The sequence below is a fragment of the Squalius cephalus genome, assembly GCF_949319135.1.
Source record: "Squalius cephalus genome assembly, chromosome: 2".
Classification (NCBI taxonomy): Eukaryota; Metazoa; Chordata; class Actinopteri; order Cypriniformes; family Leuciscidae; genus Squalius; species Squalius cephalus.
In genome coordinates this window covers 22,540,917-22,560,029 of record NC_137123.1, presented here as the reverse complement: position 1 = coordinate 22,560,029, position 19,113 = coordinate 22,540,917, and the positions used below count along the sequence as shown (strand labels likewise).

Below are 19,113 nucleotides of genomic sequence, written 5' to 3'. Positions count from 1 at the left end.
TCATAGACATACTTCTAACACAAAGTGCCACAATAACAAACATCTTATGCTCCTCTATTTTCCCTCAGAATATGGACTGGGAGGCTCTTCTCCTCCGTAAACTCCCTCCTCCCTTCCTTCCGTCTATAGGAGGAAAAGAAGATGTCAGCAACTTTGATGAGGAATTCACAACAGAAGCGGCGAATCTCACTCCGCCTCGTGAACCGCGGGTGCTCTCGAGGAAGGATCAGGATAGCTTCCGAGACTTTGACTATGTCTCTGATCTCTGCTGAGAGCGTCTTCACTGTGACAGTGCCGTAGAGAGACATATCTGCTCCGTGACTCAGTGACGATGAGGACAAGAGTGGCCAATTTGAGTGAATTGTGAATGAGCTGGACCTGAGAACACTGTGATGGAAGAGAGAAAGCTCTGGAAAACCATTAGAAACAGGTTTAAAGGTGCACTCAATCTTTTTTTTAATGTTGCGCTTCAACTCACACTGACACCTAGTGGTTTTGATGAAGCATCGCACTAGTAAAAGTAAGTGTTTGGTTATCAATGCAATTGTAGAAATGCATTATTCGCAGTCGGCCATGATTCATTTATTCTACTAGTGAAAGTGTCCAATAACAGGTGTTACTGAAATGGGTGTTGAGGTCATGTGATCTCAAAATGGCGGCCCCCATCAGGGGACCCTCTTCATGTGGAATAAAACAGCTTTCATTAGGCTACTGATAAGACTAGAGTGCTCATCTCATGTGAATGGTCATCATTTTAAACATTATTCAAAAGTAATATTTATTTCTTTAGGGCTAAAATTTTAAAAAAAAGAAAAGAAAAAAAGAAAAGAGTGCACCGTTAAACCTGTTGAAATTGTTGGTTTGTCTTCAAGTGTCTCATCTGTTTTTGGAAAATGCATATTGTCTTATCGAAGACAATCTGATGATCTATTTTAAAACTTGAAGCAAATCAATAAATGCCACACAGAAGCATCTCTGTGAACTTTTGTGAAAATACGAACAAGAGCATGTTGGAAAATGCACTCTGTTCATTCGGACATTTAGGGAAGAAAATGATCTTTCATGACCTCTGAGGAACCAACTGGTAACATCTACAAAAATCTTTCTCAAACTAGTCTGGCTATCACCAGACCAAGCTCAATCTTTTAAGATTGAACATCAGTCTGGGGAGTCTGCTCTGTATTTTCTACTGCACAAGAGGCGTGATCAACGGGCATAGTTCAAATGACTCTGTACGCAACTGGATAGTCCTTCAACCAATCAGACCAACGATCCAGGTGCCGTACTTTGCAGCGAAAACTCCAGGCAGGAAACGTGTCAACAAACATGTTGGTTTGGAGCATTGATCAGCGGTTTGCAGAAGCAGCAATGGCATCCAGTGATTTTTGCAGGTTGTGCAAAAAACAAAACATGAAAGTGAGTGGTATTTACACCCACTCGAGCGATTTGTTTGCTAAACTAAAGTAGCCATTGAGCATCGTCGAGAGGTTAAAAGGAATCGGATTGGATTAAACCCACCAATAGCGCGCCAGGTGGATAAGCCAGTTTGTGAACGGTCCCCGCAAATTTGTAACGGAAGCAGAATAGAAGAATGTACAGGTTTCCAGCCTGAGCTGCAGGGCGAAATCAAACCGCCGGCAGATCGGGCTGGGTTTACCCAGTCTACATTCAAACAGGAAGAACTGGATAATTTTCATTGACATGACGTGGACCAGGAACCCAAAGGAACTCGTTTAAGAGACGCATCTCTGCAGACACTGTGACATTAGATGGATAAAGAACGTTACGTTGAGGGCAGGATTATCTAACTAGGCTAATTTAAGCTTGAACATTAATGAATGTGTACTTGCTCTTGCAGTTCTTAGTGGTTAATGAGTTAAAGCCTCTTTACATTTGTCCATTCTGGCTATATCACACCAAAATATTCATCTTCTCAAGTCAAGCATATTGAGATTTAAGAGAGCAGCACGGTTTGAAGACAGCTTGGTCCCCTTCATTAAGTGCACTTTTAGTATGGCTACCTTTATGAATTTGTACAAAAACAAATAAACCTCTCATGTAAGGTTGATTTGAACAAAATGCCTTAAAGATGTTCCTGTTAGCCTTGCCCCGGGCGCCCCCTCCCCCTCCCCCCGCTCTTGTTTTTCTTGGTTGCCTGAGTCTTTTTTGTATTCTCAGGCTGAGAATGGATCATGTTACACGCATGGGAGAATTGTCTTGTCTGAAAAATGAATTTATGTAATTTACAATAGCATATGTAAAACTAGAGTATGCTCATCAAGTGTCATGTGATAAAAGGACAGATCATTTATATTCAGACCTAACAAGTTCTTTGTGGACTCATATTTGATCTTTTGAATGTGATTATTGTACTGGAGTAAAGGAGAAAGAATGTTTGGTTGAATATTTTCACAAGCTCCAATCATTGACTTTGTCACTGAAAGTACACCTTTTTTTAACATTAGTTCGATGCTATGATGAATCTGAGCAAAAGGGTATAAAACCACTTTTGTTTAAAGACTATGGACTCAATTAACAGATACTTTGTTTCTATTTCATTAATGTTTTTAAATAGATATCTTTTCAATAGAAAATGCTATCTGTTGTTTATTTTAGCTATGATGTGAATGACTGGCAACTAGTGACTGTTGTGTGTTAGTTCTGGTTTTTCACCCTTTATTACCTCAGAGCTATTTTGATGCCTTTGAAACATTATGTGCAGTTTTTATTAGACCGTTTGTGCGAATGACACACCTTGACATATCTGTTACTTGCAAGGAGCTGATGATTAAATTGTTTTTGATTTTTTTTTTAAAGCATTTGATTACACACACACACACACACACACACGGATGAAGCCAAAAAATAAGATGCACACTGTGAAAAAATGTGTAGCAAAACTGCAGCCCTATCATGTCAAACATATACATAAAATGTTTGCAAATGAAACACTTTTGTATCATTTAACAACATATTTCCTCCTTTGTGTCTGACTGCAGACCAATGCATGTTCTGTACAATTATACAATCCATCAAACCTATTACATGAGTTGTATTTATAAAGCTGTTGTCGAGATGATCACGTGTTTGTGTTATTGTGTTATCTATAAATTGTTTTACAGACTATCCTGAATTATACAAGGACTTTTTACTAACTTTAAATAACTTTGAGTGTTGCTGTTACCCACAGTGGCAAGGTTATGTTAAAGGTAGGGTAGGCAATTTTTGGAGCGCCTAGCAATAGCAAGTTAGCTTTGAAAGCATGAGATCCCACCCTCCCTTCAGAGCATCTCCAAAGCCACTCCTTCAAAACACATGAACGCACACAGCAGAGTCTGCAAAGCATCACAAGCCGAGAGACGGCGTTAAACTACCTCATGTTTCAAAGCACATGACATTACCGTAATTTGAAGAGCACTAACCTGTACCGTCAGACTGCTGCAGATTAATTTCGGCATTGATAGTGTTGCCATTGAATTGCATAATTTTGAGTCACGAACCGCTCTGAGGATAATGTCACAGGTTTCCATCTTTTCCAAATTACAGTAGTTATGGCATGAATGCAGCATAAGCTCGTTGTTTTGGTTCAGGAGGAACTGATGGTGGCTACTGTTTCGGTTGCGGACGGTGCTCGGGGACTGACGTCTGTCCATGAGCCGCGCTGATGAAGTGTGATGTCTATGCAAGCGGGTGATCTGAGGTATTGACAGGCAGGTAGGACATCATACCTTTGCATTCGGACCGAATGCACTGATTGGATGAATATTTTATGATCATATGCCTTCCACAGACAATATGTATATATATATATATATATATATATATATATATATATATATATATATATATATATATACATTTAGACCACTTAACTTAGTGATTGCTATCAGTATGTGAAGAGACTCATAGCAAAAATAATTTTCTGAAACAAATCACCTACCCTACCTTTAAGCAGGTTACACACAATATTGCCTAAACATTAATTCAATAAAATGTCAGGAAAAAGTACCAGGAACAGTAAAAAAAATAAAATTTATATATATATATATATATATATAAAATAAAGAATACATTTAAAAAGACATTGATGAAAAGTAAGAATATTCTTCTGGATACATAAACAAATAATATGAATAGTTATTGTGTGATTTATATGATTAGTTATTCGTATTATTTCTGTGTGCCCGTGCCCGTGGGAGCTAATTTTATATATAAATGTGGCCGTGAAATATAAACTGTTTATCCTCGGCTCGGTTGTCCTCATCGGTCGCTAGAGGGCGGCTGTGAAGGCGCGGTGTGTTTCCTCAACAGCGCCGCTAGAGAGCAGTGAGTCGCGGCGCTTGATGGGGCCGCTGAAGTTTTCAAGATGTCGTCGCTGGAGCAGAGACTCTCCCGAATCGAGGAGAAACTCAAGCAGGAAAATAAAGAAGCCCGCAAACGAATCGACCTGAACATCGACATGAGCCCGCAGCGGACGCGCCCGAGGCCAAGTGAGTGTTTGAGAGAGTGAACGCGTGATTGATCATAACGACGGAGAGATGAAATACCTTCTACATGATATAAACAAACCGATAAAATCCTGACACCTCACTCACATTTACTTTTAGGATTCGCTGTTAAAGGTCTGGGGGATTCTGTTTACCAGGGCTTGTACTTCAAATTGTTTACTACGGATTTGTTCTTTAAAATAAATAAATAAATAAAAATACCTGGCAGTCAGCTCACTAGCATTAGCCTGGCGGCTAGTTGTTTAGCAGGCCCTGATACTCGCATATCATTCTCACTGAATGTCTGTCTGATTCTCTTCTATCTGTCTGAAAGACTGTTTTGTCTTTTTATCTGTGTGTTTGTTTGTCTGTCAGATTCTCCTCGTCTGTTCTTCTCACACAATATCAGTGGGAATACCATCATTTAGAGATGCTGTTGGTGTTTAGTGTTGTAAAGTCATCATTCATGGCAGATTTGTTGTTGTGAATTGCTGGTTTGGTGTTTCTCTTGAGTCTGTATTTAGAGAATGAGAAAATACATGTTTTGTTTCTCCTTTATAATTTAACGTCTTGAGCTTTTGTCTGTAAGAGGATTGTCTTGAAACCATGGCCACGTTGTAGTGGTTTTTATAGATCCGAAGTGATCATGTTAGGAGTGTATTTCAGAGCATTTCAAGTATTTTAACATTCATTTTATGTGAAAGATTTGCTTGTTTTCCTGCTAGAGTGAAGTGATATAGGCTATCTGTTCTCAAACTTCCCCCACACAGAAATATTCACTGAAATTGTGTTTAATTTGATGTGCTGATGTCCCAGTACCTTACTTTCCTAGACACTCACTATTGCTGTCAATTGTTGCCTTGTGCTGGCTCTTTTTGACCCTAATCATAAACACTTTCAGGATGTCAGCTTGTGTATTTATAATATGCAGAAATAATTTAGTCTCTTGATGCTGTTACATGGTCATAGACAGTAACTGAAGCGGGTAGACAGCATGTCTGTGTAAACTAATTCCGGGAGCGAAAGCAAAACCGCTTTGTTTGGCCTTCTGAAAATGGATGAAATTAGGAATCAAAGGTTAATATTTATTTCTAAAGCTTTTCTTGAGCGGTACAACCCAAAATTTTGCTTGTGCACAGCACATTTTACAGAGGACGGCTTCCTGACCTGAACCTGGGAGAGTACAACGCTGGCTATATACAAAGACTTCTTTCCACTGTCTCAAGGCGTACTTGCAAAGTTGGTTCGTTCCTATCGATCTGCTTGATCTTCCGCTTTTCAGAGTCCGACTCGGGCTCGAACTGGGATAGTAAAGTGTCCTGGTCCATCGTATGCAACTCTTCAGAATCTCGCCCGAAGAAGTGTCATCTGGGGAGTTTTTGCCTGTATTTTTTATTAGTACTGTGAATTCTGACATACTACTTTTGTCACATACTGTTTTTTGTCTACTATATAGCAGGGTAGTATGCGTTTTTCGGATGCAGCCTAAGACTAAGGGATAGTGTACAGTCAGCAGATTGTTACGCTCTTCAGGGTGAGACAAGACCCCACTGCGAAATCACCCCGCTGCTTATGTGTCTACTTGCAACATAAGTAAATGAGAACAAAATATGAATTTTATTACCTCAAGATTACTCACAATACCCGTTTGAGTGGCCTATTATCGGTTGTCGTGGAATAACAGACAACTAGATGGCACGATTGAAGAAGTGTATACAGTCCAATGTAGACCGCCTCAAGACAAGAGGCAATATCTTGCCCTGGGATTCACCAGTACAACGGTGGATAATGAAGAGCGACCACAGTGTGTTGTGTGCCTCAATTTTAGCTTCTGACAGTATGAAGCCGAAGTTGAGACGGCACTTATAAACTTCACATCACAAACACGAAAAGAAGCCCATTGAAGTTGTATTTATTATAGTATTTCTAATAAATCCTACAGGATTTTGCAAGGTCGAGTCTGAGAGTGTATGGGTGCATGTAAGTGGGGGGTTTGAATATATTTTTCTCTACAAAAGGGACGCCTGGCAGAAATAGTTTGGGAACCACTGGACTAATGATCAATTTAAAGGGACAGATCACCCAAAAATGAAAATTGTTATGATTTACACCCCACCATGTCGTTCCAAAACCGTATGACTTTCTTCTGTGGAAAAGGCAAAATATCGTCAAAATCCCAGAAAATATCGAGAGATCTTTTTTTTTTCTTAAGCATACAACAGCACTACATTAGCACTACACAATTTATTTTTTTTGGTAGAATATTCCTTTAATTGATCATGGTTTCAGATACCAAAAAGTGTGTAGTGCTTTCTCAGATGAAAGAAAAATGACCATATTTAAACCCATTCGGCTTAACTAACAGATTCTCCCCCATATCGGATTCTGTCATTATCTGGATGTGTGTTTTTTTTAGGTGGTGTCAGTATTAAATAGGCTTGGTGAAGTGTGATCACGTTGAAGCCGGTGAATCATAACATTTGAAGAGAGGACACAGTGATTCCTGTAGGTGTGTGTGGGCTTTTAGTAATGAGTGTGTGTGTATTTTTTCTCCTCTGTATCTAGTCATCGTGATCCAGCTCAGTCCAGCTCCAGCTCCCTCCCAGCGCGCAGGTACCATCATCATCATCATCATCATCATCATCACCACCACCACGCTGCATCACCCTCTCTCTCCTTCTCTCTCTTTACCTTGCAGGTTACATTCACTACATCATCTCTCTTTTGCTCTCTTCTCTTTCTCTCCTCTCCATTTTTCTTATATTCTGCCAACTATCATTCTTTCTTTCCCTCTTTCTCTTCTAAGTCTCTTTCTCACGCTCTCTTTCTAAAAGTCTACATGAAATGGCATTTGCCAGCCTTTTTACTTTCGTAGTGTGACGTGAAACATCAGGAATAAATGCAGGATGCAGGAAAGGACTTGATTTTATTTAGCAGTAAAAAAAAGTGGTTGGAGACATCAGCTGACAAGGAAACTTGTTTTAGAAGCAGAAAAAATTTTTTTGGCCTCTGGGTTATGTTGTTTTTATGTCCCATTCAGAATAAGTTTGCAATTTAGCATGGAAGCAAAATACGATATCTTAATTTACCTCATTTTCTGTGTGCTGCTATTGAGTAGAGTTCAAGCAGTATAATATTTACATTAAAAGTGGATGTGTAAAATACATTTAAACATTACTGAATTTACCTGTAATTCATTTCGTAATAAATTACAATCACTTCTGAAGTTTAAGAAAGTAGCCTATGCTCAAAACACAGAACATTTTAAAAATATTATTACAGCTTAAAATAGCTGTTTTCTGTTTCATTATATTTTAAAAGGTAATTTATTCCTGTGATTAAATCAGAATATTCAGCTTCATTACTCCAGTCTTTAGTGTCACATGATCCTTTAGAAACCAGTCTAATATGATGATTTGATGCTCAAGAAACATATCTTTAATAATGATCAATGTCAAATACAGTTGTGCTGCCTAATATTTTTGTGAATTCCAGGATACATATATTCTTTGAGTAGAAAGTTCAAAAGAACAGCATTTTGAAAGTTTTTTTTTTAACATAATAAATGTTTACTGTCACTTTTGATCAATTTAATGCATTCTTGCTGAATAAAACTATTAATTTCTTTAAAAAACAACAACAACATCCTCACCCCACACTTAAATAGGGTAAACTTAAATAAAAGTAAATAGGGTCCATTTTAATCTCATGTTGGCTTTCTTTCATTAATCTCATTTACATAAACAGTTTCTATAATTTCATCAAGTGCATGATATATGTTTCAAGAAAACTATTTCTTTCTTTCAGTGCTGAAATCTCATTCTGTTTTTGTTCACTTTGTCTATATTCAAAAATCATCTTCCTCTCTTCCTTTCTTTAATTCCTTCTCTCATTTCCTTTTCCCACCTGAACATGAAAAGGGATCTGCGAGCGTGCGTGTGTGGTGTGAGTGTGAGACCTGTGTGTAGGATTAACTTGTTGTTGGAAGATCAGACATTGTGCATGATGTTGGCTATAACTGCACGGCCCGACTGAGTGAACACCTCCACACACACAAACACACAGCTATGGCGGCACTCGACAGGGTGTTCTGTGTTCAGTGACTGTTGGGTTTGAGCTTGTCTGGCCTCTCCTGTCTCTCAGCTCTTTGTCCGTTCTTTCCGGAAGAGACGTCTTCGGCTCTGTTTTCTGCACAGATGTGAATTACGGCCACGTAGTCGCCTGTATGTGTGTGTCCAGCAGGTGTTTTCTGCACTGAATTGCTTGACCTCACTGACTAACCCAAGCTAACCCATTCTCTCCCATGAACAGGTTTTTCTGAGGAGGAATCAGAAGTTCAACGGTTATCCCTTTCTCCTTTTCCTCTTTATTTGTCAAACCCTGAAAAAGCAGTGTCGTTTCTATGCTCAAACAACATATAGAAAATGTATCAATTGTTTAGTGTTGCACGGTTTGGTGAGCGAATGCCAAATGTCACCCGGTGGTGACTTCTGCTTGTCTCTCATAAGACTCTGCCCCGGTGCATGCTGGGAATGCTAACACTAACTCCAATGGCTGGTTTTCACTGTTTGGCAGCCTGTTTGGCACTTCTGTGTGTGGGTGTGTCTGATCTCGGCATGACATGGACAGTTATTACTGTCTTTGTGTGATTGATATTTCCTCAGGATTTTACATTGTCACAAATGTCTTTTTAAGACAGTAAAACAGACTTTGACTAGTTTTCCATGGACTGTAATTAAATATTGACCCAAAATGTGGTCCACAACTCACAATCAAGATGTAGAGAATCTCACAAAACCTGTCAAGAAATGCCCAGGTCATATTTCAAAAGATGATTAATATTTTTAATATTATTAGAAAAAATGGTTATTGTCAGATCTGTTATTGTTATGTTTTGTTATTATATATGATAATACATATAACAAATTTAATTTATAATAATAATTATTATTATGAGACAAACATCTTATGTTTATCTTTAATAACATCAACAAGAACAAATTGTTAGAAAACAAATTAATTTTGTTTTTATATTATTATATAACAATAATAATTATTTTTATTAGATGCTGTAACAAGTATGTTTGATTTATATTTGTATATTTATAACAATAATAATTATTAGAACAAATCAATTTGATTTTTTATTACAATAGTTGTAATTCCAACAATAACTATTAGAAAACACATTATTTTATTTGTATTATTTAATAATTTATATAATAATTTATTATTGATGTTATATTTTCAATAATGCAAGCTTTTAATATGTTATATTAATAAAGAAAATGAAGAATGGCATTTAAAAATAAGTATGTTGCAGTTTGACACTTTTCATACACATTACCCCCGATTTTTAGTAGTCTACTGTACTATGAGGGGGTAAAATAGACCTCAGAGTGAATCTGGATCAGCTGTCAGATTCTGGACCCTCTTAAATTAGGGTCCGTCGTGAACATTTGCCCCTGTAATCAATTGACGGTCACTGACTTGCTGTCTTCTGTCCATTCTCCCACTCGTTCCAACCTTCTGTTCTGTCTTTACAGCTTTACAGTTACCATTGGCCAACGATGGAGGAAGTCGCTCATCCTCTTCAGAAAGCTCTCCTCAACACCCCTCGTACCCTAGCAGACCCCGACAAATGCTCACGCTTCCCACCCCACCCTACTGCCTACAGAAGAGCCTAGAGAAGTACGTCACATGCTCAGCATAGTGTAGTGTGCTCAGTTCTCATTTTAAGAAAGTAAAGGTCTTAGTGTGTTAATCTGTTGCTTGTGGTTTTATCTTCAGTGCTGAAATCGATCAAAAGCTTCAGGAAATCATGAAACAAACCGGATATCTGAAGATTGACGGACAGGTGAGTCACCAGTGAGAGTCTGTCTTTATAGATCCTGACGATATTGAAAGTGGGAAAAGTGCCCGACCTCGTGTGTGTGTGTTCTCCAGCGTTACCCTGCAGAGGTGACGGATCTGATCAGTGAGGGGGAGATCGGCAGTGGAACCTGTGGACAGGTGTTTAAAGTTCGCTTTAAGAAGACTGGCCATGTCATCGCTGTCAAGGTCAGTTCAGCGCTCGGTTTCTCTGCTAGATCTGTTGTGGCTGATGATTAGTGATGGGCACTTTGCGAACGCTTCGTGAAGCTTCGAAACCTTTGCGGATCATTTGCTTCGAACCATTGATTCGGAGCACGTATAAAACTGCCATAGTCACGGGATTTCAGTAAACGAGGCTTCGTTACGTCATAACTATTTCGAAACGTTGCAAAATTTCAATGGTTCATCGCTAGAGGGGGCGATGATCTCTGTGAACCAGTGATTTTTACCTGATCTCGGATCAGTTTTATACATTTTTATACATTTAATGACACATTTGTGTAACAAAAAGGAAGAGTTGTAGATAAAAGTGTCTTACTGGTCTGATTAACCAAGCTCTCCAAAAAACAAACTAAATAAGCTTTACGATTTAATAAAATAACACATATGTGACCCTGGACCACAAAACCAGTCACATGGGTATTTTTTATCAAATTGAGCTTTATACATCATATGAAAGCTGAATAAACAAGCTTTCCATTGATGTCTGGTTTGTTAGGATATGACAATATTTGGCCGAGATACGACTATTGAAAATCTGGAATCTGAGGGTGCAAAAAAATGGAAACATTGAGAAAATCGCCTTTAAAGTTGTCCATTTATGTTCGCGATTGTGCTGCGTTCACTCACAAAAATAAATGTTTTATATATTTACGGTAGGAAATTTACAAAATATCTTCGTGGAACATGATCTTTACTTAATATCCTAATGATTTTTGGCATAAAAGAAAAATCGATAATTTTGACCCATACAATGTATTGTTGGCTATTGCCACAAATATACCTGTGCGATATATGACTGGTTTTGTGATCCAGGGTCACATATTATGGAGACACCTAATATTTAGTGGTATTAGATGATTTGGTAATTTCATTTAATAGATTACATCTTAAATGAAACGGTCGCTAATGACTTTTTTTTTTTTAAAGGTAAAAGGCATTTAGAACGCTTCGAAACAGTGAATCGTTTTGCAAATCAATTGGTTCAAAGTTTCGAAATGCTTTGTTTCTCACATCACTACTGATAATGCAAAGTTAGTCTTTTTCTGGATGGGATTAAACCAGGAGTTTTCAAACTTTTTGATCAAGGACCCCTAAATATAATTTGTCATAAATTGTCATTGTGCTAAAGCCAAAAGAAATTCCAGAAAATATTATTATGCAAATTTTTGGATGATGGAGTTTGTATATCCATGCGTTCGTCGTCTTGAACTTTCCTTGTAATTACTGAGTCATTAAAGCAGCAGTTAAGGCAGGAGTAATTACTGTTTACTAATTACATCACTGGTGTTGTTTTAGTAGTGTTTGATTGTGTTCCTGTTTTTCTGTGCAGCAAATGAGGAGGACGGGTAATAAAGACGAGAATAAGAGAATCCTCATGGATCTGGACGTTGTGTTGAAGAGTCATGACTGTCCGTACATCATTCAGTGCTATGGAGCAATAGTCACCAATGTGAGTGTCAAGTCACCTTTATTTATATGTATTTATATGTTTCAAAGCAGCTTTACAGTGATAAACAGGGAAATTATGCAAACAGAATTCAATTCTGCTGCTCTAATAAGGCAACCGTAAACTGTCATTATTCAATTGAAGTCAGTTCAGTAACTGTGTAAAGTGCATCATTTATGAAATAAGTTCAATTGAGCTGTAAAGCAGATCTGCAGAAAACAGTGATGTCGTCATCATCATCCAGCTAAGTTGAGTTTTCATCCAATAGTGTCTGTGCTGTCAAATCAGTAATATTGCTGAATATTAAGTGTCCCCAACTAAGCAAGTCAGAGGTGACAGTGGCAAGGAACCCAAACTCCATCAGGTGACAGAAATGGAGAAAAAAAAACCTTGGGAGAAACCAGGGGTCAGTTCTCCTCTGGCCAACGAACGAACACGGTGTGATTATGATTCAGGCTGCATCAGAAGTCAGATTGTGGATCGGTAGCATTCAAAATATTTCATTCAGTTCCTTCTGCTTGAAGATGGGATTCATCACGCTGGTATGGAGACGAAGCTGCCCATTGGGGTCTGTGCAGAGGACTTGTCTGGTTCTTGAGGTCTTTGCTGAGGATCTGTGCCGACGGCTGTCGTGTCGACAAGGTCTTCACAGGGGATTGTTCTAGTAGACACGGTCTCTGCTGACATTCAGGGCTGCCATGAGGTCGTGTCTAGGTGCAGGTCCACCATCTGATCTGGATACGACCCGGATCCGGCTGACTACGGTAACCTCGGGATGAGACAGACAGGCTAATATTAGCGTAGATGCCATTCATCTTACGATGTAACAAGAACATCTGGTGTTATAGGACGTGTTCCCGGTTGACCTAATTTATGCAGCCTAGTAATCCGTAAATGGATTTGAATGATAGAAATATGGTAATGTTGTTATGTGTATGCCAGGTTAAAGAGATGTGTAGTCTAGATTTAAACTGACAGTGTTAGTCTGCTTCCCGAGCAAGGCCAGGAAGACTGTTCCAGAGTTTGGGAGCTAATTCTTTTTCAAATATTACATTTCATGCAGTGTGTAATATAGTTTTTTGTGAATGTAAAAGGTCTTCAAAGTGTACGATAAATAAAGTTATTGTCTCCTAAAAGAATTCGATTCTGAACTGCTGAAACAAGTCGTCAGTAATTCCAGCCTCACTTCCTGTTACATACTTGCGTAACAATTTCACAAATTTGCATAATGCCTGTCTATGGTCTTCATTGGCTGCCCACAAACGACGTCTACTTTGACCCACCTTCAAACACTGTATTTGTAGCTGAGAGTTTGGTTTGTGTTGTCGAAATGTCGAGAAGGCGCTGTGAATCATCTTTCCATGCTCTTCAAAAAGATGAGGATGTGGTGGAATTGATAAGGAGCAAACCTTGACCATCGTTCGTATAACTGTGTATCAAGCGTTGAGGAAGCCTCCAGAGGACAAATTCAGATATGGTAATAGGCATTTTGGATATGACACACACTGTAAGCGGTCGACCAATCACAACAGACTGGTCCGTGTGACTAATAAGAGCAGGGTAGGCTTGTAGAAAGGAGGGGTTTAGAGAGACTGAATCTTACTGGAATTACAACCCAATTACCAAATTAGGAACCATTAAAATAGGGCACTTTAAATATATTGAATTATTTAAAGGTGTCTCTTTCTCGGTAGACGGATGTGTTCATCGCCATGGAACTAATGGGGACATGTGCAGAGAAGCTGAAGAAGAGGATCCAGGGGCCCATACCAGAGGCCATTCTGGGAAAGATGACCGTGGCCGTAAGACTTTGTTTTAAATTCACCTGATTCAGAATGCCATCTATTATTGGTTAGATATTGGTCTGTTTGCGAGTTGAAACTCTCAGATCCTTTTTCATCTCACACTTTTTTGTTTGTATGTAGATTGTGAAGGCTCTGCTTTATCTGAAAGAGAAACACGGTGTCATTCACCGAGACGTGAAGCCATCTAATATCCTGTTGGATGACAAAGGGCAGATCAAGCTGTGTGATTTTGGCATTAGTGGCCGACTTGTGGATTCTAAGGCCAAGACTCGCAGCGCCGGATGTGCTGCATACATGGCGGTGAGCACACATTGGGATTTCAAAGTCTTAAAGGATTTTGAAAAATACATAAAGTAACATTTTAGGGTAAATTTGAAATGTGCATATATAAAGTTCTGCAGTATTTGTAGGTCGCTAATCAAAAATGCACATTTATCCTGCTGTCATTAAAGCAAAAGTTGAAGAAAATGGTGGAATTAATGTTTTACTCAGTGGCAGCCTTTTCCATATTATGCATCATGCATGTTTCATCTCTTGTGTTTTTGTTTGTTTAGCCTGAGAGAATAGACCCTCCAGACCCCAGTAAACCAGACTATGACATCAGAGCTGACGTCTGGAGTCTTGGCATTTCTCTGGTGAGTTCCTCTTCCTACATTTTGTTGAGCCGACCCTCGTTTACCTCGTCAGGAAGGAATGATAGTAAAGACATTTATAATGTTGCAAAAGATTTGTATTTCAAATAAACGCGGTTCTTGTGAAGGTTCTATTCATCAAAGAATGCATCAGTTTCCACAAAAAAGATTTAGCACCAAACACTGTTTTCAACATTGATAATAATATGATCCTTTTATAATAGAGCACCAATAATAATAATAGCGCATTAAATTATGGAGCTTATAATATGACAAAATGATTTGAATTTGAATTGTGTAAATTTGAATTATTTGCAAGTGTAATCTAACAAAATGGAATTTTACTACCACCTAAAATTCAATTTTGTTAGATTACACTTGCAAATAATTCAAATTTACACAATTCAAATAATTTTGTCATATTATAAGCTCCATATTAAATCAGCATAATAGAATGTGATTGAAAATTCAACTTTGTCATCTCAGGAATAAATTACTTTTTAAAATATATTAAAAAGCAAAACAGTTATTTTAAAAAACAAAAATATTTCACAATATTAATGTTTTACTGTAACTTTGACCAAATAAACGCAGCATTGTTGAGCATAAGAGACTTCTTGTAAAAAATCTTACCAACCCCCAAAGTTTTGGACTGTTTTGTAAATGTAATTTAAGAGCTGCATTTCAAAACACAATCTACTTGAATAACTAAAAATGATCATTTATATTCCTCCCCGCCTGTAGGTGGAGCTAGCCACGGGACAGTTTCCTTACAAGAACTGCAAAACAGACTTTGAGGTTCTCACCAAAGTTCTGCAAGAGGACCCACCAGTCCTTCCTCTCGGCATGGGCTTTTCCCCTGACTTTCAGTCCTTCGTCAAAGACTGGTACACCCACATACAGTTACATAAACATAACAAAGTTTTAGCACCCGGTTGAGTTGTGCACAGATCTTAATTTTTTTTCATCTCTGCAGCCTCACAAAGGATCACAGAAAAAGGCCAAAATACCACAAGCTGCTTGTAAGTCTCAATCAGCCCTGTAACTTGAGCATTAGTTGTAGTGCTCAGTTCAGTATCATGATCATGTTCTGATCATTTGTTCACCCTGGTGGTCTTGTTTTTCTTTAGGAACACAGTTTTATCCGTCGTTACGAGGTGTCCGAGGTAGACGTGGCGGGCTGGTTCCTGACGGTGATGGAGCGCACAGAGTCTCCTCGCAGCAGCCAGTGCTTCAACCATCACCAGCTCCACTCTCTCTTCAGCAGGTAGCCAGGCGGAGAACGGCAGAGAAAGAATGATGCGATGTTGAGAAGTTGATTTAGAGACACGGATGGACAGGTTTGAAATGTAAATTACGTTAACGAAAAAGACAGGATGGAGTGGAAATGGACCGATTGAGAGGGGAGAAATGGCAGAAACAAAAGCTAGAATGTTCATTTTGGAGTTTGACTGATCGACAGACAATCCTGGGCAGGTTTGATGTAAATCTGAAATATTTTTGTCCTTCTCATCCACCCATTGAACAGGATGGACCATTACAGGTTGCAGTCTAACACGCTCACTGTGACACGCGCGCACGCACATTTGCAGTAACACTGTTTCACTAAACCTCCGCGCATTGACCGTCATATAAAGATTAGCCACAAGAGTAAGCGTACGGTCTATTTAGTTCACTTCCAAATCCGCACGTCATGAGGTCCTCCGTAGCCCCTTACTCAGGGACTGAACAGAGTAGTCGAACAACACTGTGCAATGGTGTGTGTGTGTGTGAGAGAGTGTGTGTTATCCGTTTATCAGTCCTAGTTCTTCGCTTTCCTGTACGGTTCAAGTGCATCTTCTGTTCACAGCCATTAATTAAATCCAAGCAAATAGAAACTAGCGAGATAATAGCCGCGTGATATATCATAAATTATGTTTTCTAGAAGTGTTCTTTTCTATGCTAGCAGAAATCGGCAGACATTTCAGTGATAGTAACACGTACTAATAGCGTTAGTGATTCTTAGTGGTAGAACTTCTAATCCTTGATGTTTAGATTTTTATAACTAGTTTGGCCTGGACTTTCATGTATGGAAATAGATATATTGGCTAAAAAAGATGATTGCATATTAAGAAAAAACTAGTGGTTGACCGATAAGGGTGTTTTTAAAGGTGAAGTGTATCATTTTGTCGATGTTACAACACTTCTTATCCCAATTGAAAATGCCAAAACATCTATAAATGAGCAATTTGTGTTTGTTTGAGCAGCCTCACCCAGCCAATGGCAGATGGGGGGATTGTTAAGAAAAACATTATTATACCGTTCATAAATAACATCATTATTTCCGTTAATGGTAGTCCTGCACAAATTACACACTTCACTTCTACTGATATCTAGAAAGAATTCTGTTCATCAGCCAATGGCGATAATCTCAAAATTGCCAAATTTTGCACTATGTATCGGTCTATCACTAGATAAAACACAAAAAAATTAGCCCAGAGTTTGTAAAGTCATAACGATGCGCACCTCAGGAAGATAAGTGTTAGAAATGGGGATTTTTAACAGGATTTAGCTGTGTCTTGGAGTGTCTGAGGATGAAACCACAATCAAAGTCACCAAAAGCAAACATGAGAGATGTTGTCAGAGTCACTCAGAGACAAGCGGGGGACTTTTTGCAGGTTGTTTCAAGCGTTTCCTCCACAAGAATACAAAACGTCTCATTTTGTGAGTTCTCTATTTCTGCTTTTATCACCCGACTCATCTACCCAGACAACCGCTCATTATTTCAATCTCTTCACCGTTCTCTTTCCCATGAGTATTTGAGTTCCCGCAAACCAAAGCATTTTTTTTTTTTTTGACACGGCACTGCTTTTTTCCTGCCAAGCTGTTGTTCTCAGAGGATTTCAGCACCTGCTCAAGGGTCACGCTGAAGATGTTCAGCGACTTTCACAACCAAAGCTGTAGAGTTCGAGATTCACTGCTTTAAGAAGCCAAATCACTGCTAGACTGAGTGTGAGGAGGGAAAAATATGACTAAAATCAGCAAAGAAAGATTTAGAGGGTGATGGTACGTTGAGACAGGGAGTATGGTGTTGTATAAGGGACTGAAGAAAGAGTGATTAATGTAGCGGAGGAAATAATGGGGCGGGAGAGAAAATTAGGGAAAAGGCATTTGAAAGTATGAAAGAAAGTCTCCAGTGAAGTCTTATAGAAAGTATTGGCTCATTTTTGAGAGGTTTGATGAGATTTCAGGGCTGACAGTAACAGGTGTTGGTTGTTTTATAGATCGCTGTGTTATGAGCTAGCTGGACGTTGCATAAAAGCTTTCAATCGTTTTGGAACCAATGTACCAATTTTTATTTTTAGGGTTATTTTTAGCTTGTGTTGTTTAGCATCTTACGGTTTTGTTCATTATCCTTGAAAATTTATTTTTGTCTGCTATTATTATTATTATTATATTTATTTATTATCTTACTGCTGCTACTGTTTATTTTAGATGCTGCTCTCAGTGATTATATTCCCCAAAGGACGATTCTTTTTTTTTTTTCTTTTTTTTTTCTAAACCAAATGCATAAAACACTGCAATGTCTTCTACACATTTACCAAATACGAGAATGATTACATGTAAAACGCATGATGTGATTCATTAAGAGACAAAGAGAAAGCAAGCAAGCAAATTGAGAATCTCTATTTACCTATATCTATATTTATATCTCAATAGTTTGTTTTTTAAAACTATGCCACTATGCCAACTCACAAACGTCACGACTCACTCTGAGCTACTAATAAGAACGACTTCCAGTTATTTGTACAAAATAATAGACACCAGCTGGTAATATCTATATATATTTGAGCTAGATTTCCCTTATTACACCATTAGCTGTGAGTCACACAAACAGATATGTTTGTAATTGTCCTCCTGTTTCCGTCCTGCGGTGGATGAATTCATGAGTTTTATTCATCAAATAGTCAGTTATCATTCACCTCATTAAATATTTTGGCTGCTTTGATTTATGCTAATTTGTTTGACTATGCAATAACACATAGTTAGTAAAAGAATTCTGTAGATTTTGTCCCAAATTCATCATTTGGAAGTTTTCCATCGAATTGGATTGACAAAAGAGCCAATAAAACAGGACATTTTTTCCTCATAGTATACTTAACAATGAACTGTAACTATTTATCTCCCAATAGTTTCTTCGCTCTTTTCACATGCCAAATAGAATCTCTAACAGGACTCTTGCTGTCAACATAACACTGGTTTCCTGTTTGGTGTTGATATTCATCACAGATACTGTGGTACCTGCCTGTCTGTCTGTCCGTCATTCTCTCATTAGACCTTATAGATATAACCGCAGCATTACACACCAAAGGTGTCATCAATAAAACAAATTCAAACCAGTGGCGTTCTTGTCATTAGGATGATTATTGTTATTCTAGATGATACTGGATTGTTCTGAGGGATACACAGCTTCATGTATGTAATTTCCTGCGAGACTGTGGCGGGTGAGGTACTGGAAATGGCATCTTAGTGACATGTTATTTTTCAGTCCGTCACCCTTCTCTGTCGGGCTTTTATTTTGCTGGCACACACGCCTATGGAAGCTTGTTTAAGTCAAATTGCAAATTTATATCTCACTTTTCCTCAGAATTTCGAGAAATAAACTC

The 19,113-nt window shown here is 38.3% G+C and overlaps 2 protein-coding genes across 5 annotated transcripts in view; both read left to right on the top strand.

Annotated features, from left to right (window-relative positions):
• The window catches only part of pkn1a (protein kinase N1a), a 42,840-nt gene extending 39,761 nt beyond the window's left edge, over positions 1-3,079 (top strand). For all 3 annotated transcript variants that reach the window (XM_079856831.1, XM_079856829.1, XM_079856830.1), the window contains exon 22: positions 69-3,079. In XM_079856831.1, the coding sequence (XP_079712957.1) occupies positions 69-272 (204 nt within the window). In that variant the 3' untranslated portion in view covers positions 273-3,079. The remainder of the gene's footprint in view (positions 1-68) is intronic.
• Positions 3,080-4,331: 1,252 nt separating this feature from the next.
• On the top strand, positions 4,332-18,008 carry map2k7 (mitogen-activated protein kinase kinase 7). Of its 2 annotated transcripts, XM_079850790.1 has the most exons (12): positions 4,335-4,490; positions 7,053-7,100; positions 10,034-10,178; positions 10,278-10,344; positions 10,434-10,547; positions 11,914-12,033; positions 13,725-13,832; positions 13,956-14,135; positions 14,390-14,470; positions 15,212-15,354; positions 15,444-15,489; positions 15,598-18,008. In XM_079850790.1, the coding sequence occupies exons 1-12, from the start codon at positions 4,367-4,369 to the stop codon at positions 15,736-15,738; spliced, it is 1,317 nt and encodes a 438-aa protein (XP_079706916.1). In that variant the 5' UTR covers positions 4,335-4,366; the 3' UTR covers positions 15,739-18,008. The 2 variants fall into 2 exon arrangements, with proteins under 2 accessions (XP_079706917.1, XP_079706916.1); XM_079850791.1 differs by lacking the exon at positions 7,053-7,100 and having other exon boundaries at positions 4,332-4,490.
• Positions 18,009-19,113: the final 1,105 nt, after the last annotated feature.

Coding starts and splice junctions, on each gene's coding strand:
- map2k7 (XM_079850790.1), top strand. CDS start 4,367: ATGTCGTCGCTGGAGCAGAGACTCTCCCGAATCGAGGAGAAACTCAAG. Junction 15,355..15,443: donor CAGTCCTTCGTCAAAGACTG/GTACACCCACAT, acceptor TCATCTCTGCAG/CCTCACAAAGGATCACAGAA. Junction 15,490..15,597: donor CAAAATACCACAAGCTGCTT/GTAAGTCTCAAT, acceptor GTTTTTCTTTAG/GAACACAGTTTTATCCGTCG.